Below are 25,147 nucleotides of genomic sequence, written 5' to 3' on the forward strand. Positions count from 1 at the left end.
CAACCCCCCCCCCCCCCCCCCAACTCCACCTTCCCACAATCCTATCTAACGTCCATCTGTCCATCGCATTACCTTCTCATCCATCTGGTGCTAACCTGTCGTCCTCTCTCTGTCTCCATCTTTCTCCCTTCGTTCTCCAGGCTTTGTGAGCTTTGATAACCCAGGCAGCGCTCAGGCCGCCATCCAGTCCATGAACGGCTTTCAGATCGGCATGAAGAGACTCAAAGTGCAGCTGAAGAGGCCAAAGGACGCCAACCGCCCATATTAGCCCCGTCCCTCCCCCCAGCCACCCCTGACCCTGGGGGTGAAGGCCGCCGCTGCACACAGGGAACGATAGGTTAGCCAAATCACCTTGGAGCCAAAAGACACAAAGATACACACATACTGACACATCTCTAGTCTGGGGCAGGGCTGTGACGGAAGGAGAAAGATTAGTCGTTTCCATGTATCTCAGATCATCTCACATCTCCTCATCTAAATGAAGATGGAAAATCAATGCTGTGTCATTAATTTACCCTGCTGATGCCTTTTAACTGGGCCAGGCTATTATCTACTTACACAGCTAGTGAGGCATCTCACACAGTACGGCTCCTGCACATCTCAGCACTGACCACATACATTAAACCCTTTTCCAGATACACTGCAAAAATCATTTTGCTTATTTCTGTCGTTTTACAGCAAAATAGCTAAACATCATTATAACAATATAAAGAATCAAAACGTCAGACAATGTCTAAATTTGATTTTTTTATTATTAAAATATATATGAAGTTTATTTGCAAAAACAGATCACTACTTTTTCAAAAATCATGTTTTTCCATTATGTTATGTTTTTATTGTGTTTTGTGTTAGTTAACTGTATTTTTACTTGTTTTTTAACCTAATCAAAATAACCCAACTGCAGTTTGAGATTAATTGGAATGCACAATGAAAAACATGATTTTTGAAAATTGTTCAAAACTGAGCTCTCTGCTTTTGCAAATGAACTCTTCATATATTTTTGCTGACATATATGTGTGTGTGTGTGTGTGTGTGTGTGCGTGTGTGTGTGCAGTTTTGTTGAATAGCTTGATTAATACAAATATTTTGTATTTATTGCCCATTTTCCCAGAAGAGAAAAAATTTATATAATTATATAAATAATATTATAATACATTAAATATTATACTTATATTTATTAATAATTAACAAAATAATAAGCAATAATTAATATAAACATTATTTTTAGTATAGTAGCTATTATTTTCTGAGAAATTAAAAATAATTATATCTATTATATTATAATTATAATATATATATATAATTATATCTATTATATTATAATAAATTAAATAATACAATTGACTAATTAATTAGTTGCATTAATTAGCAAATAAACCCATAATTACTATAAAAAATTACGTAATAATTAATTGTATTAATAATTATAAAAAATAAGCAATTAATATAAAAATTATTAACTTTAGTATAGTAGCTCTTTATGCAAAATTATGATTTTTGGACCATTTTGAAAAATGAAAAATAATTATATTATGTAATTATATCTATTATATTATAATAAATTAAATAATATAATTAACTAATTAATTAATTGCATGAATAATTATGAACAAATAAAACCATAATTACTATAAAACATTATTAAAAAAATGTTTTTAATGTTTGTCAAATGTTTAATACAGCAGCAACAGATGGACTAAGCTAACAAGCATAGATTAAAAGCCACCATATGTGGTCTTTAAAGTCACAATGAAACAGCACATCAGCAGACAAGTGTGATGTTTTCACCAGAAGATCCAGTTATGACAATGTGATTAAACATTATAAGGTCAAAAAAAATGAATGAATAAATTAAAACACGTGCATGACTAGATGAGATGAATTTTCATTTCATACCTTTAAATGCTTCTGTTCTTTTTGTGTTTCCTTCCTAGGTTTTGTAGAGCTGGAACACATGTTGATAACATGCCAAATGTATTTGAAAACACAACAGATCAAGATCATCGGGGCTGGGGATACAATAGAGCTGAAGCGGGACATGAGGAGGACGTAGCTGCGTGATATACCACCACCAGGCTCAATGGACCTTTTTGGACTTCAGTGTTTAACTCAGGGGAGCCGCGGTGTTACTGGACCATACCGTACTCCCTTCTCCGAACCCCCGAGCCCTTATTTTGCAGGACCACAGGACACACTACTGAAGACCAACACAATATATATATATATATATATATATATTTAAAAAAAGAAAAAGAAAAACAATGTAAGCCCTTAAATGGCTCCGAATCTATGAATAAGTAGTATGGAAAAAACACTTTTTAAAACTAAGATAGACTTTTAGATGGGAATCATGTAATATTGAACACGTCTTTGGGAAAACTTTTTAAAGAACTGTTTTAGAAACCAACAAAACGGATTAAAAAAAGAACAAGAACTTGAAAGACAGAACTTTTTGGAAGGATGTGACAATTCAGGACAAGAACTTGCTTCGACTCGGGATGGCCAACTTTTTTTCTTGGAGTGCCTGTCCGTTTCCAGGGGCAACGGCTGCCACAAACCGCAGCCTCCGTCCGCTGGGAGACTTACCTGTCATTCCTTAGTTGTGTAGGGACCAAATGACCAAACCTTTTTATCACAAATGAAACAGAAAAAAAAAAAAAAAAAGACTCATACCTGTAACATAATCGGACCACTGCATCTCTTGCTGTGCCAATCGGTTTAAGAGTTGTATTTAAAAAAAAAAAAAAAAAAAAAGGATATATGTATAAAAAGAACATATATGACTATATGCATAAATGCATACATATAGATTGCTGATATGCTTTTGAATACTGGCAGAACTATTTCCGATGGCCCATTGAGGCCGCTCACTTCGCTAGTTTACAATTACTGCTCAAAATGAAAAATATTTATTTTTATTTCTCTTCTAGTTTTCTCTGTGGTGAGAGAAAGGGTGCATGGGAAGGGTTGTTCCATAATGCAGCCTTACCTTTTCTATCTTATGTCCCGACCTTGTAGTTAAGAGACCAGAGGTTTGAGATAAACAGTCCTGTTTATATATACCGTACATACAATATGTATATGTATAGCAGACGTTCAAGCAATATGTATTCATATTTATGCACATGTACAGCATATATATGGATACATACGATATTAATCCCAAAACCCATATATGTATTTATATGCATATATTTTATATATGTGTGTGTATATATAGAAACCGACTATTCAATATGTAGAGCTGTAAGGTTTTTTTTTTTTTTGTAGATTTAAGCTGGAGTTTGAAACCACTGCTCTGCTTTGGACTTTTACCACTGGGAAGAATCTCAAATCGGCAGCTGCAATCTGCAGGCATTCCTCTCGATCCGATATAACGTTCCTTATCCGCCAACACAGACACACACACACACACACACAAGGGTAGGAAAACTGATTCCGTTTGTGTATATATGTGTATATGCTACTTACAAATGCAAAAAGGCCTCCTCTCGTAAGAGAGTTTAAAGAGAATCAGGATCATTACGAACTAGTACAGAATGCGGACATATCTGCCTCCCGCCTCTGCAAACATTCGCAAACAAACGACGTTTTCATTCGAACAGAGCGCTGGCTTTAAAAACGAACGCCTGGCGGTTTTTCTTACTTCGATCGCCTTGTTCGCGCATGCGCCGTCGAATCGTCAGCAGTGCGTCCGTGCACCTGGCAGCACTGTGCTACGACACCGCTAGCAGCCATTCATTATTATTATGATGTCAAAACAACAGAAACACTCTTCTTCTTTACAAAATCAAAAAGACAAAAAAAGAAAACTACTATAGCTACAGCTAACAGCGAAGCCTTCAAATATCTGTTGACATGACAAACCTGTGCAGCTTGACACCGCCATTTACCGATTTACACCCACTCGACGTTCTGCTTACGGTTACAATGAAGTGGGCATTATGTAGGTTTTGCACAAGTATCGTCAGAATCCGCATCACATCACGTGTTTACATGTGCTGCTTCAGTGTTCAGACAGATTCGAGAGGAGTTTTCCATGTTTGAGGATGGAACGCGAGTTTTTGAATTTCTTGTTATTGCAAATTAAGGACTTTAACGATTTTTGGTTATGCTTTGCAACTGACCTATTATACAAGATGGCACTATTGTAAATATATGATAATTCCAGAGCTGGCTAATCAGCTTTACCGAGGAGTAAAGCGTCTGTACAGTGGGGGGCTGGGAAGCAGTAGTTAGTTCACCTCATTTCGAAGGGGAATCCAGTTCTGAATCGACGCGTCGTCAGACGGGTTCCGAGAATGTTGTATTTTGCCTTCTAGATCTTTCCGACACATGATCATTCAGGTATTCCAGGATCTTTTGCAAGGATATGCATTCCGTCTGTTGGATTTCAGTGTCACCTGTCTTTCTCTCTCTTTCGGTCTTTCTCAGCATCTGTCTCTCACGCTCATCATCTTCCTCCGTTTCTCAGCTGCAACTGTTTACATAGCAATCTGGAAATGTAGAGTTGACAAAACCGACAAGACAGAACAGAAATGTTATTATAAATATATATAAGTATATACATGAACTACTGAATATACTGTAAATGTTTTTTTTTCTTCTCTTTTTTGCTCTGTTCCTCTGTATATAGGTTTGCATAATTTATAGTATTTTACTTCTATCTAGAAGGACTGGATGACTAAGAAAATTGATAGACAAAAATGAAACACTGAATTCAAACAGCTAAACTCTAGTCCTTGGAGATGCAGTATGGTTGTAAGGTATTTAATTATGGAACATAAGAGCCAATCAGATTTGATCCGAACATTAATGTCACTTTCAGAACTGCTGCCAACATGCTTATTTATTTGCCTATTTATGTATTCATTCATTCTTTTTTTTTCTTCAAATGTCATTTAAATTATTTTTTTCCATTTTGAAGTACTAATATATGTACTTTTATCATTTCAACGGTTGTAATTTTTATGTTTGTAACGCACCGAATATCATTTTGTCATTTAAACTGCTTTTTTTTATATATATTTTTACATGTTTTTGTATTGTGAGACACAATGGAACAATGCAACTGGCAGAATCAGGGTAATCCTTTATGGAGAATGTAGAACTCTTGAAGGACTGGTGTCAAAAGTTTTTGCTGCACCTCTTAGAACTGTCTGCAGTTTTCTTCTGTTCTGCGATTCCATGCATCTGTCAGAACTCCGATTTGCGTCACTGCTTTTTCAAACACATTGGGGGAAAAAAGGAAGAAAAACTGCACTAATCCATCAGACTCTCAGCAACTCTGGTTTTATAGCCATTCTTCATTAGCACTAACTGTCTTCAACTCGTCAGAACTTACAGAAACAATGCAGTAAAATGGGGTTTAAAAAAAAGAGAAAAATACCAACCAAAAAAAAAAAAAAAGATTTTCAGACATTTTGAGCACAGTTGAGTGTGCTGGGTGGTATCTGTGGATTTTTGCCAAGCCTATCACAAAGAGATTGAGCTGTATTAGCAGTCGGAGTGCTGCCGCAGCTCCTGCCCTGTTCTCAACTCCACGTTTCTCTGGTCCCTAGACTCTCTTTTGTAATTTTACTGAATGACGCGTTTCCGCTTAAGCCCAGTAATAAAGCACAGTGTAGAATAAAGCAGCATTATGCTTGTCCCATTTCCTGCTGTATGTCTATACAAGCCTTTTTATGAGTTGTTTTTATCTCTTTCTCTCTTTTTATGGATTTGTGGCACGACTGATGTACTCTGAAACCACTTCAAAGTCGGAGGGTTTACACACACACACACGGGTGCCTCTCTGAAACTTTCTTTACAACACTTCAGATCAAATCAGACCAATAGCCCTGGAGCAATGTTTGGCTGAATCCCATTGCATATACTGATGCTCCCACATCGAGTTTGAAGTATCAAAGCATATATGCAGTGTATATTGGAAGAGCAGGGGAATAGGAAAGTGAGGGGACACATTAAAAATCATGCTACACCCCCTGTGGAAAAAAATATATTTGTTAATATATGCATAAAATTCAATGACTCATGAATATTGTGGAAAACACAGTGCTGACTAGAAATGCATCTTTCTGACTAGTCACTGTTATGAGAATTTCTCATTTCATCAGCTGACAGTGGGATTATGCCTTACAGATCACAGCAACTGTTCTTCAGAAGCTCTTTAAACATATATGTTGCCAAGTTAGTTCCTTGGAAAGCCTGTGGACTTTAATGGTGCTGCTGCCCAACCATCTGTGACTGAATAAACAACACCATTTATTAATAAACATTTTATTAAGGCAAAAATAAACCTTGAATACGTCAATAGCGCAAAAAAAAAAAAGTTAAAAATGAAGACCATAATTATTTCAAGACACTGAAGCGATTTAAAAGGCAGAATTAAGAGCACATGAATAATTAATGATCATTCAAATTCAATTATTCCTACAATCAATCTGAGTCGCCATTATAACCCTTCAACAGATGAAAAAGATGTCTTCTAAGATCTCACTCTCCTCCAGGTCTTGCAGAGAGGACCGATTGGGGCCACAAGGAGAGAGAAGAGTCTTCTGAAAGGACTGAGGGGCGACGAAACCCCTCCGGGATGAGGGGTTGATTCGGTACCTTTCTGTGTTGGATACGGGGCTGATAATGTCCAACAGCTCAATCAAAGAGTCATCCAACCTAACAATGAAAAAAAAAACATCACTCAGCGAAAATGTCATAGAATTGTTTTATGAACTAAAACGGAAGTGGACAAATGTGATATAAATAAAAGCATGAAAATGTACATAGCACTCGGAATGCTGTACATCCTCAGACTCCCCTACATAAAAACAACATTGTTGCATCTGAATAGATGACAGAGTTCACAGGCTGTGAAACATGTGGCCTTAGGGTGCATATGAAGAACAAGTCAGCTTGTTTTTTCCTAGTTTGGAAGGAAAACTGAGAGCCGAGTGAGGAGATAAATAAATAAAAGAATAGCGCAAAAAAAAAAAAGTTAAAAATGAAGACCATAATTATTTCAAGACACTGAAGCGATTTAAAAGGCAGAATTAAGAGCACATGAATAATTAATGATCATTCAAATTCAATTATTCCTACAATCAATCTGAGTCGCCATTATAACCCTTCAACAGATGAAAAAGATGTCTTCTAAGATCTCACTCTCCTCCAGGTCTTGCAGAGAGGACCGATTGGGGCCACAAGGAGAGAGAAGAGTCTTCTGAAAGGACTGAGGGGCGACGAAACCCCTCCGGGATGAGGGGTTGATTCGGTACCTTTCTGTGTTGGATACGGGGCTGATAATGTCCAACAGCTCAATCAAAGAGTCATCCAACCTAACAATGAAAAAAAAAACATCACTCAGCGAAAATGTCATAGAATTGTTTTATGAACTAAAACGGAAGTGGACAAATGTGATATAAATAAAAGCATGAAAATGTACATAGCACTCGGAATGCTGTACATCCTCAGACTCCCCTACATAAAAACAACATTGTTGCATCTGAATAGACGACAGAGTTCACAGGCTGTGAAACATGTGGCCTTAGGGTGCATATGAAGAACAAGTCAGCTTGTTTTTTCCTAGTTTGGAAGGAAAACTGAGAGCCGAGTGAGGAGATAAATAAATAAACAAAGATTAAGCTAATAAAGATTCAACCCCTCAGTCGAGGTGCTTAATAAATTATTCATTGAGTACAGACGCGCACATTTCAGATATAAAACATGAATTCTTAAAGCACGCTCCACTGATGCTGATAACATAATTCACTGCTCATTCTAAACAGCATTGATTTGCATCCATGCAGCAGAGGGGATGAGTGGGTATTCATACAGATGTATGTGTGCATGTGTGTGTGTGTGTGTCTGAGGGATCTCAGCTCCCATGAGAGGCAGAAAACGGTGTCATCCACTGAGTGCCTCTGACATATGAAAGCAGTATTTGCTTCACAACCATGATAGCTGTGATTATCCAGGACGCTGAGATGCATGCCATCCACTATTTCCTTGGTGTCTGACACGTTTTTGGTCTGAAATCATGAAAGTATTGGCTATACCTGAAAATATTTCCACAGAAAGGTAAATAGAAATTAAAGGTTGTCTGAACTTCAAACTTCCATCCTTCTCAGGAAACCCATTAGCTCTGTTCTAAAGCTCTGCCATCTAGGACAACATCCTTTCCAAGATGGAACCTCAAAAGTGAATTATTTGGAACAATTAATATAGACAACAACTCCTCACGTACTGCAAGACTCGATTCACAATTTATTCCAGTAGAGTATAACGGTAGCATGTTGCTTATCTAAACGTGAAGGATAAAATGGTTATTTTAAGATTGACCTATTTATATGTCAGTAATGAATGAAATCTATGCATATAAATCTCATCTTCTCCATTTTGGATTAATTTTTTTCACTAAGCTTGGCGCAATGCTTTTTGGTACTGCCTTAACCAGAAAATATCTTGAATTTTGTCAAGTAATATTAAGATATTAACGCTGCCTACCTTTTTGGCTAACCTTATGTTGAGAAGAGTCTCTATGGTGCTTTAAAATTATGTTTTAAACATCAGTGGCAGCACACTAGATTTTGACTAACAGTGACTATATCAACATAAAGCAATATTGTTGATGAAAAAAGATGAGCCGAAACTAGATGAGGCAAAATAAACTAATCGTATGAGTGGACTTTCTCTTCATTTGTGCTTATAGATAAAAGTGCAATAATTCATGACAATAATCATGAACAGTAATTGTGATTAAACATTTGAGCAAAATAATTGGGATTAACACTTTAAGCATTATGCAGCAAGAATAAAATACAAGTATTCTAGACAAAAATGTTCTGAAATTCATTAAAAATAAACCAGGATACACTCTTAAAACTAAAGGTGCTTCACGATGCCATAGAAGAACCTTTTTGTCTAAATGGTTCCATAAAGAACCTTTAACATCTGAAGAACCTTTCTGTTTCACAAAAGGTTCTTTGTGGCGAAATAAGCTTCTTCAGATTATAAAAAGGTAAGAAAGAGATGGTTCTTTAAAGAACTTTTGACTGAATAGTTCTTTGTGGAACCAAAAATGGTTCTTCTATGGCATCGCTTGAAGAACCTTTTGAAGCACCTTTATTTTTAAGAGTGTAGGTTGACTAAAAAACTAAAAAGGACATTTAAAACTGGACTAAGACTCAAAACAACAACACTAACGTGCACGAAAAGGGACAATTTTCAACAAATATTTCAATTTGAGTTTGTTTTTCACAAAAGTTATCAAATGACTACAGAAGAATATAGTGAATATAGCACATATGTATGGACTACTTTTAAGGTGCAGTTATTCTGTGAAATTTTGCCTGCAAAAAATTTCAATTTTCTAATTAGTGATGAAACGATAAAGACACAAGTCACATACCAAAAGCTTTTTTGTTTGATCAACGCTGCAAATCCACGTAACCAAGCTGAACCCACAGTGAAATCTGTGTAGAGAAAACTTTCACCCTCGTGCAAAATTACTATTGAAATAACTGGAATTTGCCAACGAAAATTTGTCGAACAACAATAAATGTGGAAAATGTTGTCATTTTTGAGGCTTGCTAACTACAGATTTGAAACAAATAATGACAGGCTCTTCACTTTAATGTGAACTATCTCTTAAAATCGAAAATTATGCCTACACCTCCCATCCTTCAACTGTCTAATTCAGTTGACCAGGTGAGGACTGAGCGAACTGGAGAATCTCTGCACAGGTAAAGATGAGTTTTGAGGCAGACGGATTGATCCCCAGAGTGTTGAACACATGTTCACACAGCCAGCGCGGTGGGGTTCCTGAGCACCTGTTCTCCCTCACACTGTTACTGATGAAGGTGCCCTAGCTCTGGAAGACATCCTGCATTGTTCTGCTGCCAAAGATTGGAAACCCCCGGTTCCCTGAGGACTGCAGACCAGTTGATCTCACTTCACACATTGAGAAGACCTCTGAGAAGCTGGTCCTTAGACAGACCACCTGGACCCAGGACAGTTTGTTAACCGCTGTTACGGTTCTGACCCTGAACTCTGGAGGCCGCAACCATTCACCATTAGCAAACCTACATATGCTGTACTATACTGGCTGTTCTGCACACTGCTATCAGACAAACACAAGAGCTCTGGTCCAAACCCTAGAGAGCTGCCATGCTGTCTACAGCCCATATGAAGGGTTCTTCACAAGGGATAGATCTGGAACAACCTACAAAGGCAGCAACTCCATATCAAGTGCAATTTTGAGAAATATCAAAAAATGTAGTACTTCAACTTATTTCAGTTAGTTGCCAAGGAAGCACTTCTAATTTTCCTTCTCTTCATCATGATATTTTATGATACAGCCCTAGTGAGAAGTACATTGCACCTTTACAATTCTTGAACCCAACTGCATTTCAGCGATTACATAAAACAGTTAATGCAGACTTCCACTCTTATGTTGTTTTTGCACAGTTAACTTATCGACCCATATTCCAGTAATACATACATAATCAGGAACGTCTCATTTCACTCCTGCAGTTTTACACTGAATGTTTCGGAGTACTCGCTTTTGATGTTGCTGTTATTTTGTATAAATTGAGTTTTCTTAATGAAATTACTTTGCAATAAATATGTTCCAAGAATTATGTTCTTAACTAACAGACACAAACAACATTTGCATTTTATCTGTCAGGTATGTTTCATTTGCAAGCGATTACAGAGCCAGTTACAAGACTGTTTGAGAAAGAGACTTGCTCGCTGAATGTCAGTATGCAACTTCATATATTCACTCACGATAAAAAACAAATTACAAATATTTCATGACATAATAATAGATCAAGCTGCTTAATGTTCTTTTGCTTTTAAGCCTGAAACTTGAATCTAGGTTTCATTTACATCCAGTCCTATAACAATGATAGTAATGTCCAATCCGGGAATCTCATTTTGTCATTTTGGCGAATGACAATCGATTGCCATCCGACAATTCTTTTGCACATTTGGATCAGAGGGAAAGAGAAGGAGAGCTTACACTGAGGGTGGATGGCTGATGGGGTGGGACTTTGGCAAGGCTCCCTCTTGAAATGTGAGAATTAGCATTTTTATTTGTTGATTTATTTAACGGACAGGCCTCTCAAACAGCCATCCATCAACGGACGACATTGCCGATATGAATAATGCATTTCTTACCGCCGGTCACAATCTATAACAAGGGAAGGGGTAGGTGTAGTTTTGGCGGGGGAGGGGGATGTTAGGGCGTTGGTAGGAGGAAATTGCCGGAGAGAATGCTAATGTGTTTGGCAGTCATATTTACCCAAATGCTTTCATTGCTTTTCACAAGGTCCACTGGTGAATGACCATGAGACATTAATATCACTTAAGAGGAGGTTTGCTAATCCCAAACGCTATCTGTTCACTCAACGGATCAGTAGGGGTTAGGAACAGAGTTCAAGATGCCTGAAATAGAAAAGCAGATGTGAGCGGAACGATGGCAGTAAGTAACCAGATTACTGAAGAGAAAAATACAATTAAATAGTGAATTCCTGAATTATTGAAAAGAGAAAATATATAAACAACTAATCAAATATTATTATTATTTTAAAAATGAATATATACTGTGTGTGTGTGTGTATATATATATATATATATACAGTGGTGTGAAAAGGTTTTTGCCCCCCTTACTGTTTTTTTATTTTTTTGCATATTTGTCACACTTTTAAGTGATTTCTTGATTCAACAGGTCTGGCAGTAATCAGGCCTGCGTGTAGCTAGTGAAATTTAACTCAGCTTTCTAAAATAATGTGGTTAATTGCAGTTCTTTCATGATTTAACAGGAGGGGGCAATTAATTTTTCATGTAGGGCCACGTAGTTTTGGACAGCTTTTTTCCCTTAATAAATGAAATCATCATTTAAAAACTGCATTTTGTATTTACTTGCATTATCGTTGTGTAATATCAAAATTAGTTTGATGATCTGAATCTTTTAAGTGTGACAAATACGCAAAAAATAAAAAAAACAGGAAGGGGGCAAAAACCTTTTCACACCACTGTATATATACTGTGTGTGTGTGTGTGTGTGTGTGTGTGTGTGTGTGTGTGTGTATATATATGCGCGATACTTTTTTGGAAATCATACAAAAGTATAAAGAATATACTAGAATCTCTACAGGTTAACTAATTTTGCAAACATGGGCATAAAAAAAACTCCTACTCACATCAATGAGAGCGAGGAGGAGTAAAATACAGAGAGAGGGTGAAAGACAGAGAAAGAATCAGGTTCTACTTCAATAATTCCAAACAAAAGACAGTTTATCAGTTTCCAGACTCCAGTTATTTTACTGCTCTCATTAAAAATGTCTGTCACGCCTGAGAGCCCAAACAAATTTGTAGCCCAAACAGTAATATAAAAAAATTCTAAAACGGCAAATACAGACAAAACTGCATGTCAATTTTCTTCCAAATCAATAGTAAGCTGAGGAGAAGCACAGGCCATGAACAGGAGCACTGACATTTCTCACTTCGGCTCTATCAAACCAGCCCTGAAAATTTTAATAAGATACACAATTTTAAACAAATTTCCTCTTCTAAAGTAAGAGAAGTTCACAAAAGACGGCCCAAGTCTGCACAGGTTAATTTAAAAAGGTGGAAGTTATTTGAAAGAAGGACGTGGTTTGATAAGTGTATTGTTTTGACGACTCTTACGGAGGTTGTGGAGTTTTATCAGTCTGACTGCATAATTCATCTCCTTCTCGTTCTGTGACACTTACAGTCCACTCTCCTGAGCGAGATCAACTCACACAAGATTTTTATATTTCTAAAGGGAAATGTGAGGAGCTTGCCATGCAAAACACATCACGACGATGGGGCTTTTTATATAATTATATATAAATATTAAATAAACATAAATCTTTTTAAATATTATTAAAAATAAATTGTTGTTTTTGGCATATTGTTACATAGTTGCTAAAGCATTGCTGTCTGGTTTCTATGGTGTTTACGGAGGATGCTGAACAGTGTCAAAAGAGCCCACCACAGTCTTTCTGAACTCTTTATTAATTTACATGTACAAGATTTTAAGTTTTATCACCCACCATATGAAAACCTTAAAGATCGAAAGTCTGGTTGCTAAGAAAATAATAACACGGACCTCTCCTCAATCATTCAACTCCACAAATGATGCGGGATGACAAACATGTTGAAGTTTAAAGTTCCAAATCATTACCACCAACTATTTATTAAAGATATAGTGACACTTGCTTTAACAAGAATTTGAAAGACAAGACCAATTTAAGTGTGTTACCATGCAAGAATCAGCATTGGAGTTCACACACCCCAAGGATACTGCCAATCAAAGAAAACTACCTATTTAAGATTGAGTGAAATGGTATGATCTATAGCAGACAGGAGATATTCATAATCATTTTCATTAACCTGAGCTTTTTTTTCTCAGGGCATTTTTTTTCCTTTAAGCAAACTTGTAGTAATAAAATGCTTGTCTATTGATTCATTGTGGGCTGACAGCTATAGGTTGTTCTTCAAAAGTGTGTCCATACAGCATCAGACCCATTAGACCCTGGACCAGACCTGAGGTTGTTCAGAAGACTGCTGGCATCCAACCTCTGGCTTCTTAAATAAATAAATAAACTATAAAATGACACACTTCATTGATTTCCTCAAATCAGGTTTGGTTTTGAATAATGCAAAGGTACCTTCCAGACAGTGGGCAACAATAAAATATTTATCTTACATACATAGACTTTCCACAGTGCTGGTTGGCATAAATGTGGTAATCTCAGAGTTCATGTTTGGTATTACTGGGACAAAGGAAGGTTTTCCATGATTCCAAATATGTCCTGTTAAATTAAAATATGAATTGCATGTCATATGTACAGATATTTGTGCTGTCAATGTAATTTATATTTATTATTTTCCTAGTTTAGAGACTCTAAATATTGATGTGTGATTTCTTAACCACGGCAAATCATTAATTCCTTCAATTAAAATCTTCTAATCGAATCAATTCACAGTCCTAAGAGAAATGTGTAAGTAAAAAAACTATTCCAATGGCTATTTTATCACGTATCTTTAACGTTAAAGCTGCTTGATGTCACAAATAAAGGTGAATCTGGAATGGCTACTTGAAATTCAACAGTTTGACTGTTCATTAAGAGAAACATCTCTGCCCTGGTCTTTAGTTCACATTTGGCCCTTCTCAAGTTCCCCGATACATATTATGCATACGCGAGTATTCAATTCCCTGTCAGTTCTGACATTCTCTTGGTATGCCTCCCACAAATATCATAGCTGCACACAAAGCAGCCTAATTTTCCCAGCCCCTGTAAAAGTTCTGGCTCGGTAATGAAACGTCTGAGACAGAAAAGAACATATTAATGCAAAATATTCACCACAACATATAACAGGGAGAAAAAAGGCAATTACTTCTGAAGTCAGTACATTTTCTCCTAGAAAAAAAGAGAAGAAATACGCCTTACAAACGACTTACAAATAAACTGCATTTTTCAGAGATGGCATGCTAAACGAGACATGCTCATGCTGTGGGGGTTGGGGGAGGGAAAAAAAAGACATGCTGTCACATTAATTACCTTTCTACGTTAAAAGAAAACGGTAATGAATTTCCTTCTCTATCCCAGAGTGTGTCTCGCGCTAGCGGTCAGTGATTCATTCTCTGCCTCACTCTTTCTCATTAAGCTGAGGGAGGCGCCGCGTTCTCGGCCCAGGCTGGAAGACTCGGTTCAATTACACCTGCTGCTGGGCCCTGCTATGCCAGCTAATGGGACTCAGCTTGGCTCCTGTCAGCCTCAGCGCTGGCCGGCAAAAATCTTCATTTAACTCATCAAACAGGCTTCGCACTGCGTTCGGCCCAGACCAGCTTCCTCTTTTTTTCCTCTTTCTTTGCTTCTTCTCCCTTTTTCCCTGTTTTATTCTGATTCCCCCATACATCACTGCTCCCACCCCTTCTCCTTTTTCACATGCATGCATTAAGAAGCTCTATCACAGAGACAGGGACCCCAAGAACACAATTAATACACAGGCTTGGCCCCCGCTGTGCTGTTGAGCCAAAATTGCTGTCATTTCCCTCTTTTCACTCCTTTCTGAATTGAACTTGTTAAATTGTATTTACTGGTATGGGTCTTTTCACTGAGTTTCCTGAGAGTGGCTTCTCTCAAGCACCATACCCCACCCATCTTTAAATTGCAACAGCAGCCTCTCTACAGAAATTGGTAGTTGACCGAACTGTCAAATGGCAAAATTAAATGTTTTGCTCAACTAAAAATATAGAAAGGGTGTGTAAAAACACATTGGTTGTGTTAGACGGCTGGGTGGGAACTAGACAGGATGAATTAGATGTGTGTATGAAGAAGCCCATCCATAGCAAGGGGAAAACACGAGTGGACCAAAGACAGAACCCTGAGGGACACCTCAACTCACCTGGAAGCCTTTGGAGTGCTAGGAAGTCCAAAAAGAGAAATTTGGGGAACAGCAGATGTCTGAAAGCTTTGTGGAACCACAGGAGAGGTGGCCATATCCTTCTTGGTAATGGAGATATCTGCAGGGAGAAAATTAGAGATGCTTGAAAGGATGTAAAGCAAATTTCCAATTAAAGATGTGAAGTAAAAAGGAATAACAGCAGAAAGGTATAACATATTCTGCATAATTTCTTGTGCATGTACCTTGTGAAATCTTGGGTGCAGACTGTTCAATACTTGATGTGTGTTGCTGTGACTGTACGTTACTTAACGAAGGTTGAACATTTCCCTGCAAAGTGTGTGACTCTCCTTTTATTTCACTTCTGAATAACAGAGAGATAGAAAGAGGGAGAGAGAGCAAAGATATTGGTCAACACTACTGTTTAAAAGTTTGGTGTTGCTCACCAAGGCTATATTTAATTAATACAGTAAAATTCTGAAATATTAAATCACAATTTAAAGTAACTTTTCTATTTTTATATTATTTAAAATATAATTTATTCCTGTAATGGAAAAGCTGAATTTTCAGCAGCTATTACTCCAGTCTGCATGATCCTTGAGAAATAATTTTAATATGCTGATTTTGGTGCTCAAGAAACATTTCATGATGCTGAAAACTGTTCATTCTTAATTAATTTCCTTAATTTTTTATGAAAATCATGCATTTTTTCAGGATACGTTCATGAACAGCAAGTTCAATTGAACATATTTTGTAACATTATAAATGGATTTACTGTCAGTTTTGATCAAGTTAATGCACCCTTGCTCCATAAAAGTATTAATAAAAGCTGCAGTCCATTAAGTTTTGCCTCTTTGTCGCCATCTCTGTTTGAAAACCTGCAATTGGAGCTGTTTGCGGAATTATCTTCCTAGCGTGGGTTGTGCACCGGCACGGCTCCAGCGTGAATGAATCTAATGTGTGGCTGTCAGTCACCGCACTGGTGTGGATACTGCACTTTGTATTCACAGATTCTACATCTTCAAAGTATGACCCAAATAAGAGATTTCACTGGAGAATGTCATCTGAAAAAGTAAGTAAAAACTGTCACTTTTGTTCTGATCAACTGAAAAAGCATTACAATAAATTGTGCTATCAATGGTGATTAAATCTATTGATCGGTTAGCTCATATCACATCAAACCGTGACTAATTATTATTATTGTTATACTTTGTTTTCAAATTGTTGACGTTAATAACATTAGCATTGTGTGAGTGCGTGCGTGTATTTAGTGTGTATTAGCTTTACCTGTAGATTTCAATTTCTGTACAGTCTAATACCATACCATTCGAATTTCATATAAAGAAATTGTTCTTGTAACCCAAAAAGCAAATTAAAGTACCTTACAACTCGTTCTCTATTAAATAAATCTTTTATCATAATGAACATAGCGAGATGAGAAAAAAAGCACAACATAAGAAACTCCATAACTGTATTAAGTGAACAAGTGCTACAGTTACCTAATTACACAATGAACCATTGAAATGTCTTACCTGTCCAGCAGAAAAAAAGCCGTCTGCATCAGTTTTAAACCCCTTCAAAACACAGAGTTCACACCACCTTTCAAAAGCCCTGCCGATATTTATTCTTGTTTTAGCAATGGCCCGGTCGCATTCTCTTTTTTTCTGTAGCCACTTCTCAGTACTAATTATTTTGGTTTTGACTAAGGGGTGAATCTCCAGTCACTGATGATTGTCGTTTCGACCTTTCTGGATTACAATTCGCCATTTATTCCAGCTGCTGTGAGAAAAGGCTATAAACGATCCGTCACCTGCAGCATCCTCACGTGCAATATAGCAGACTAGCTGGGACAAATTCTTTATGTTTACAGACGTGATGTAATGACGCAGCGTTACGCTTGAATTTCCCGTGAAAACCTACCCGTACCACTCAAATTAGAGAACTTTATTACAAGCTTACCGTTGTGAATCGAGGTAAAGTAAGGCGATAAGTTTGAACACTGGCTGGTCCATGTACTTGCTCAAAAATTGATTTTGGATAATTTTCAACCAAAAAAAGTTACAGACTGCAGCTTTAAAAAACAAATCATACAGAACCTAAATTTGAATCATAGAGTATACTTGAATATTACTTTTATTTATTTATTTATTCATCTCTCCAGCCCTTTTCTGCATTCAATGCAATTTTGAAAACAAGCTTCACCTGTGTGTCAACTGATCCATTACAAAACTGGATTGTTGACCCTCATTAAAACTGCGGTCTCCATTTAGAGGTCTCTCAAAGTCTGTTGTGGTTGCTTGCTGAAGCCTTCAAAAGAGACAAATTAAATCAATGTTCATGGTTCAATTCAAGTTAGGCTGCGTTGGTTACTATCAAAAACAGTTGAACTTATCCCTCATGGTTACAGCACACTAAACTGAAATACTTTATAGGTGCATGAATTTTCTCTATTTTAAATCAAACAATGCATTAAAAAAATGCTAATAATATTTAAACATATGGTTTGTGCCAGACTCTTACTTGTTGTACTGAAGGTATGACTGGCGGAGTTGCTTGTTCTGGAGCAAAAGTTTCTCTTCCTGTTGAGCCAACCGAGCTTGAATTCTCTCCCTCTCCATCTCCAGCTGTTTCTTCTGCAGGAGCAGACATCGTCGTTTCTCTTCCCAGTTCTTCCGACCAGACAGTGGTGCTATTCCAGTTCGATTAGCACCACACATGCCATCATTTTCCATTCTGTGGCACTGATGAGAGCACTTGGGTTCAGAGGTGCCATGCAGCCTCAGGGCATTACAGGCTGAGGGTTCCCTGTTGGAGAAGCCAAGATCACTACGTCCACCTTCAGAATTGTGATTGGTGTGCCTGTCATGGATTTCACAGTTCTGGTCACTGCTGGAGGGTGCACTGAACGGTCCCGTTGAGAATGAATGAGTGCACTCCACTGACCCACCTCTATCAGTTTTGCTTCCTGATGAAGGGAGGTCCAAGTAAGATCCATCTAAAGCAGTTCCTCTTCCACCCCAAGACCTCCTGGCCACCCCCGGGTGAATCTCCAGTCACTGATGATTGTCGTTTCGACCTTTCTGGATTACAATTCGCCATTTATTCCAGCTGCTGTGAGAAAAGGCTATAAACGATCCGTCACCTGCAGCATCCTCACGTGCAATATAGCAGACTAGCTGGGACAAATTCTTTATGTTTACAGACGTGATGTAATGACGCAGCGTTACGCTTGAATTTCCCGTGAAAACCTACCCGTACCACTCAAATTAGAGAACTTTATTACAAGCTTACCGTTGTGAATCGAGGTAAAGTAAGGCGATAAGTTTGAACACTGGCTGGTCCATGTACTTGCTCAAAAATTGATTTTGGATAATTTTCAACCAAAAAAAGTTACAGACTGCAGCTTTAAAAAACAAATCATACAGAACCTAAATTTGAATCATAGAGTATACTTGAATATTACTTTTATTTATTTATTTATTCATCTCTCCAGCCCTTTTCTGCATTCAATGCAATTTTGAAAACAAGCTTCACCTGTGTGTCAACTGATCCATTACAAAACTGGATTGTTGACCCTCATTAAAACTGCGGTCTCCATTTAGAGGTCTCTCAAAGTCTGTTGTGGTTGCTTGCTGAAGCCTTCAAAAGAGACAAATTAAATCAATGTTCATGGTTCAATTCAAGTTAGGCTGCGTTGGTTACTATCAAAAACAGTTGAACTTATCCCTCATGGTTACAGCACACTAAACTGAAATACTTTATAGGTGCATGAATTTTCTCTATTTTAAATCAAACAATGCATTAAAAAAATGCTAATAATATTTAAACATATGGTTTGTGCCAGACTCTTACTTGTTGTACTGAAGGTATGACTGGCGGAGTTGCTTGTTCTGGAGCAAAAGTTTCTCTTCCTGTTGAGCCAACCGAGCTTGAATTCTCTCCCTCTCCATCTCCAGCTGTTTCTTCTGCAGGAGCAGACATCGTCGTTTCTCTTCCCAGTTCTTCCGACCAGACAGTGGTGCTATTCCAGTTCGATTAGCACCACACATGCCATCATTTTCCATTCTGTGGCACTGATGAGAGCACTTGGGTTCAGAGGTGCCATGCAGCCTCAGGGCATTACAGGCTGAGGGTTCCCTGTTGGAGAAGCCAAGATCACTACGTCCACCTTCAGAATTGTGATTGGTGTGCCTGTCATGGATTTCACAGTTCTGGTCACTGCTGGAGGGTGCACTGAACGGTCCCGTTGAGAATGAATGAGTGCACTCCACTGACCCACCTCTATCAGTTTTGCTTCCTGATGAAGGGAGGTCCAAGTAAGATCCATCTAAAGCAGTTCCTCTTCCACCCCAAGACCTCCTGGCCACCCCCTCGCTGCTAGGAATCTGTGGGACAGGGCATAGGTACAAAAAGTATACACGTCAACTCTGACCATTTAATAATGTGGCCACAAAGGCAGGTTTTACTCAAGGGAGTCAGAAAGGGTGGGCTCATCCGAAGAGAACACAACAACCCAAGGTCAATCACCAAAGAGATAAACATTCAGGACAAAGGAGAATCTTCCGCCTCTCAGGGGACAGAAATGGGCCGCTGACTAATTCAAGAGGTTGCGGAGCATGTAAACATACATTACTAACAGCCAAGGTTTCAGAGAGGACAAGCTCATTTTCCTTATACAAGCTTAAGATGGAGGGTGCACGGTCCAAACTAAAACAGCATGTGAGTTTTTTAGTGTCAGTGAGTTTTCTTGTTTTAGCTTTAATATTTTTAGCGACAGTGCTTTGAAGGGGATGAATTTGGAGATGGAACCTCTCTGAGAGGGTTTTAGTGTGCTGACAGGTTAACAGTTATAGATGCTAAAGTGTCAGCATGCCAAAACCCCTCTCTGAGAGGCTGCTTCTCTAAATCCATCCCCTTTAAAAGCACCACCGCTAGAGCCATCAAAACAGCGCTTTTGTAACAAATTCACCTTCAACACATTTTAAGGCAATTACTGTTGGACTTCAAATTGCCTGCTGTGAGCAACAAACCGTTGTTATGAATAATCCAGAGATCTATGATAGTTTTGAGCAATAAAAGGAGCTGGATATTTAGGCTTTTTATTTGTTGAATATCTGATCATTACCCTGTTCAGACAAGATAGGTCACTGACTCACTGGTTGTCATGAAAGATTTGCATGACAGATTTGTGTGTAGTTATGAGTCTGCCGGTTGATTGGCTGATTAATAATAAAAAAATAAATAAGTAAATAACAAAAAGCATAAACTTTGAACAGGGTATTAAACTAAGAGTCGTTTTTTATATTGCTAGACAATTGGTGGTTTCCCCTAGATTTGGAGTGCTTTTTATTCAGATTCAGGCCAGGCACTTTTTTGAATGCAATTCACTTATCATTTCTTAATAAATTTCTTTATGTATTTTTCTTCAGGAAAATTGAGAATTGGTATGAACAGTTCAGTTGCAAAAATGGTTCCAGTTATATGTGTAAAGATATATTTTTTTTTAAATGTTCTGCCAGAGCAATGAATTCAGCCGATGTCCAAACAACTTCAGATAGATAAAATTAAACTGCAGCATTCATTTTTCTTTTTCAAATATTCTCTTTCAATTTGAAATGTCATATTACAGATGTAAAATGAGTTATGAATGCCATTTAATGTTTCAGGCAACCTTGGTGGTCTCATCTCTCTATTTGACCATGTGAAAGACAGAGGGACAAATACAAAAAAAATAGGTACCTGTAGCTGGGAAAATGACATAAGCGTAATCTAATTTAGGGAATTACTGGTAAACTTGCAACAGCCTGCAGTGAGTTACCATTATACATGTTCAAGGTCAATACTATACATATCTACAGTTTATGTGTGTGTGTGTGTGTATATATATATATATATATATTTATATAAATTAATTAAGTTATATATACAGAATAGTTAATTTTAGCAAATATTAAAAACTCAAAACAAACAAATATCACCGGTCACCTGATAAACTGGTTGGTCTGCCAGGATATTAAGTTAGTGGGGCAAACAAATTTATTTCTTCCTGTTATGGTTATACAAAGCCATGACTGATCAGCCAAAATTTTAACATAGCATAGAGGATACAAATTCAGTGCACGCACATGTTCAATCTGGGCCATTCCTGGCTTTTCTCTATCGCTCTCTCCCACACACAGGCACATTCTCTTTTAGTACTCACCTTGCTGTGGGAGCAGGACTGATTGAGTAGGGTGATAGACTTGTTGAGTTTCTCTTGCTGTTGGGAGAGGTATTGCTGATAGAGTCCCAGCAGTTCCTGACACTCTCCGTACTGCTGCTGCAGGCCTGTGCCGCGGGTCAAGGGTCAACACGCACTGAATAACTCTGCCGCTTTTCCCACTTAAACTAAAACTCTCTCCCCTCCCAAGCCAGACATGGTAATCCATTTCCCCCACTGTAGTGTTGCCAACCTAATGCCGAGTAGGCAGGAGCCTTTATACAGAAGGTACAAAATGAAAGAACCTCCCTCAGAGTAGTGCCCCAAGGGTAACCAGTAACAGCAAAAGCAAGCTTTATGTCGAGTTAAATACTCAAATATTTTTTTAAATGCCCAAAGCTGATGTTATCAAGCTAAGAGGCAAAACCAATAACATTTCAAGATGCTTTCTTGGACTATATCAGTGGTTGAATGATTTCTGTGGTCTGTGAGTTGACTGGAGGCTTAAAAAATAAATAAAATATTAAAATAAAAAATAAAAAGAGTGGTCTGTGAGTCAGTTGAGTGATTAAAAAAAACTGGGTGACTGAAAAAAAATAAATAAATAAAAATATAAAACGTAATTTGTACAGTACTTAAAACCGCATGTTATTATTCTGAGAAAGTTGGTGGTTTCCCTAATTTGGGGTGTTATTCAGATGGCTAGGCAAATTTGTTTAGACACAATTCATTTCTAACTTTTTTCAGAGAAGGCCTAAAACAACATCAGAATTGGTATCATGCAGTTTTGGTGAGGAAAAAAAAGCAGTTCAAATTAAATTATATAATTGACAAAAAAAAAAGTACCAACACTGAATATGGTATAAAACCACAGTAATTCATGTAAAAATACAGGCTATTATTTAGAAAAAAAAAATGGTGGTTTTTTTTTTTTTTTAGATTGGGGAGTGTTTTTTTGGTGGGTCAGGCAAAAACGTTTTTTTCAGAAAACGCAGAAAAATCAGAATTGGTATCACAAAGCTTTGGTGAAAACCAAGACAAAATAAAACCAAATACAACTGGACAGGTACAATCTAAACTTCCTAAAATAAAAATTTCAATTGAATAATTTAGTGTGTAACAGGAAAAGAACTGGCATTCAAAATTTCTTCCACTGAGAGCTCGGTTGCCCAGTGTCCTTATATCAAAAAGAGGAGGAGACCGGTTGGACTTCTTCTCTGGCTCCTGACATCTGAGTCTCTCTGGCTAAATCCCAGCCGCCAATACCTGGAGTCATGTTTGTGACTTTCTGAAAAAGTGCACAGACAGAGAAGAAAGCGAGAAGAGACAGCAGCACTGCTGAGAAGAGATAGAAGTGTTTCTTCGGGGCGAGGGCTTCACTCACTCCTCCATCTGGGTCTGGCTGGGCAGGATGCCAGGCTGTAAGATAGAGAGAGCTTGCATATAGAACTCAACAGATCTGGAGCAGAACCACAGCCATGGCGACTGCGCCGACTAATGACAGCGTGACATACGCTCGCTTACTCTCACACGCTCTGCAGAAATCCATTCGGTAGATCTAATTTTCCAACGTGGAAAGCAATAATGGAAAGCGACTTTTTTTTTTGCTCTTTCTTCTTAATAATCAGCCTGGCTGTAGAGCACAACCTCTCAGCGATCATCATAATACCTCAAGGCCCAGGAACTCAAGAGGGGCAACACAGATCAAACCGACTGAAAGTTAGAACGTTATAGAGATTATTTATAGTCCTCATATCTCCGTTATTACAATGTCAATATGCACTAAATCCAGCCTCTGCTCAACAGCCTCTCAATCCAATACACATAAGATAAGCGTGGTAAATCTTACCTTAAAACAAAGGCTAGTATTAATCTCCAGAATACTGCACAAAGAAAATGGAACTTCACAAACACAAAATTAACCCACAAGAGGCCAAGTGCTAGTGATTTTTACCATGGAAGAAGCAGGTTGTCAATATGAAGAGGTATAATCACAGTGGCTTCCTGGTTTAAGAAATAACCAGGGCACTAATGTCCAATAAATAATTTAAGTAATATAGTTTTTGTGTAATAATCTCCTCACAGTTGCCAATCAATATGATGCAAACCCTTCAGTTTGTTTTGTTGCATGTTATAGCTTGCATCTTAAATTGGTAACATTTTGCTAAATTACATACTACATTCAGTATTCACACATACATCTGAATTTGTAATATAAAAAAATAATTGACTGATACCACTGATTCAATGCTGTCAATTTAAATGAGAAGCAAGTCTGTAATTACAATTAGCCATACAATTACTATGAATGATTAACTCTGTGTTAATGTTCAGTTTCAAATTATTGAAGTATTAAATACATCCGACTATAAAAACTTAAGTTAAGAGCCAAGAGAGTGAGTGGTTCTTATATCCCCCAATTACAAGTTTCATATGGTAATTAGAACTGCAATATAAAGGCCTCTGGTGAATCAAATTTGCAAATTCCATCTGTTTTTGTTTTACCCTAATATTGGTTATTGAAGCAGAATAAAGCTGCTTCTGGGCTCAAAACATTATAAATACTAAAAACTGCATAAAAACAGTTCTTTTTTCTAAACAGTTTCTAAGTGCAATATTTCACAATTCCACAGTCTTTAATGCATTTTGACTAAATAAATGCAGCCTTGTTGAGCAGAAGAGTCTTCTTTCAAAAACACAAAAAAATCTTAGAAGCCCAAACTTTTAAATGGTAATGTACATACGCAACCCATGTAAGGTCAGGTCATTGTTCTGTTCATCAATTTGCACTGGCTACCAATAGCTAGGGCTGGGCGGTATATCGAGTTTGTGCGATATATCGATATTTTCTTTATAAGTGATTCGATATGAGGCAATACAGTTTATATCGAAATACAGTAGTTTGATACGAGCGCATCTGAAAATATAGCGGAGGACACAGACTGAGCTGCTGCAGTGAAAGGGCATGATCCAATTTGTTCTAAACATGTGACAAGCTTTATATTAAGGCCTTTAAAAACTGGTAAGACATAGTTTATAGTTTCGTTTCGCATATTAGTTTAAGCGGCTCGCCCCATAAGATGCTCTGACAGAAAGGCTGCGTGTGCCGCTGACAGAGACGCTAGGCTGTTTAATGTGTTTGAGATGTGCTGTCTTCCTGAATGCATAACTTACATTTCACAGGTATATTCTCCATCTGTAAATGTTAGAAAGCCATGGAAATATTTCCATTTTTCTGTCAGAAGTGCATGAGCCTTCTGCTTTGGGATTCTCCGCTAGACTTCAGTGAACGAGTGCCGCCGCACGCATGCACGCCAAACAGACAGAGCTCAATTAAATAGGAGTGCAATAATTCTGACAAAAATATACATTTCGCTGAAATATTTGTAGTTGGACAATAAATGTGACAATTAGAATTTTATACCTACAAGTAAGATTATTTTTATGAGAGCACTGTCTGTAAAGTGACTGTATTGGGGTAATCAAAATAGCCTAACACAACTCTGTGCTTTTGTT

General features: G+C 37.6%; 2 protein-coding genes across 7 annotated transcripts in view; one reads left to right on the plus strand and one right to left on the minus strand.

The window, feature by feature from the left end:
- The window catches only part of LOC107600881 (CUGBP Elav-like family member 4), an 81,533-nt gene extending 78,806 nt beyond the window's left edge, over positions 1-2,727 (plus strand). The window contains exons 10-11 of the mRNA XM_016292859.1: positions 141-337; positions 1,935-2,727. Of these exons, the coding sequence (XP_016148345.1) occupies positions 141-268 (128 nt within the window). The 3' untranslated portion in view covers positions 269-337; positions 1,935-2,727. The remainder of the gene's footprint in view (positions 1-140; positions 338-1,934) is intronic.
- Positions 2,728-6,986: 4,259 nt separating this feature from the next.
- kiaa1328 (KIAA1328 ortholog) overlaps positions 6,987-25,147 on the minus strand; it is a 26,252-nt gene continuing 8,091 nt past the window's right edge. Inside the window, exons 6-13 of one of the 6 annotated variants that reach the window (XR_001610857.1) lie at positions 21,635-21,759; positions 19,789-19,817; positions 17,953-18,456; positions 17,635-17,739; positions 15,678-15,796; positions 15,436-15,553; positions 11,300-11,442; positions 7,254-7,331 (exon numbers count right to left, since the gene is read on the minus strand). Coding sequence is in view for 4 of the 6 variants with exons in the window: in XM_016292897.1 (XP_016148383.1) it covers positions 7,124-7,331; positions 15,436-15,553; positions 15,678-15,796; positions 18,967-19,071; positions 19,285-19,817; positions 21,635-21,759 (1,208 nt within the window). In the remaining 2 variants the exon portion in view is untranslated. Of the gene's footprint in view, positions 7,332-11,299; positions 11,443-15,435; positions 15,554-15,677; positions 15,797-17,634; positions 17,740-17,952; positions 18,457-18,966; positions 19,072-19,284; positions 19,818-21,634; positions 21,760-25,147 lie in introns of all 6 variants that reach the window. The other 5 variants (XM_016292896.1, XR_001610858.1, XM_016292897.1 and 2 more) reach the window with 5 other exon arrangements.

The sequence above is a fragment of the Sinocyclocheilus grahami genome, unplaced genomic scaffold (assembly GCF_001515645.1).
Source record: "Sinocyclocheilus grahami isolate Dianchi unplaced genomic scaffold, SAMN03320097.WGS_v1.1 scaffold294.1, whole genome shotgun sequence".
Classification (NCBI taxonomy): Eukaryota; Metazoa; Chordata; class Actinopteri; order Cypriniformes; family Cyprinidae; genus Sinocyclocheilus; species Sinocyclocheilus grahami.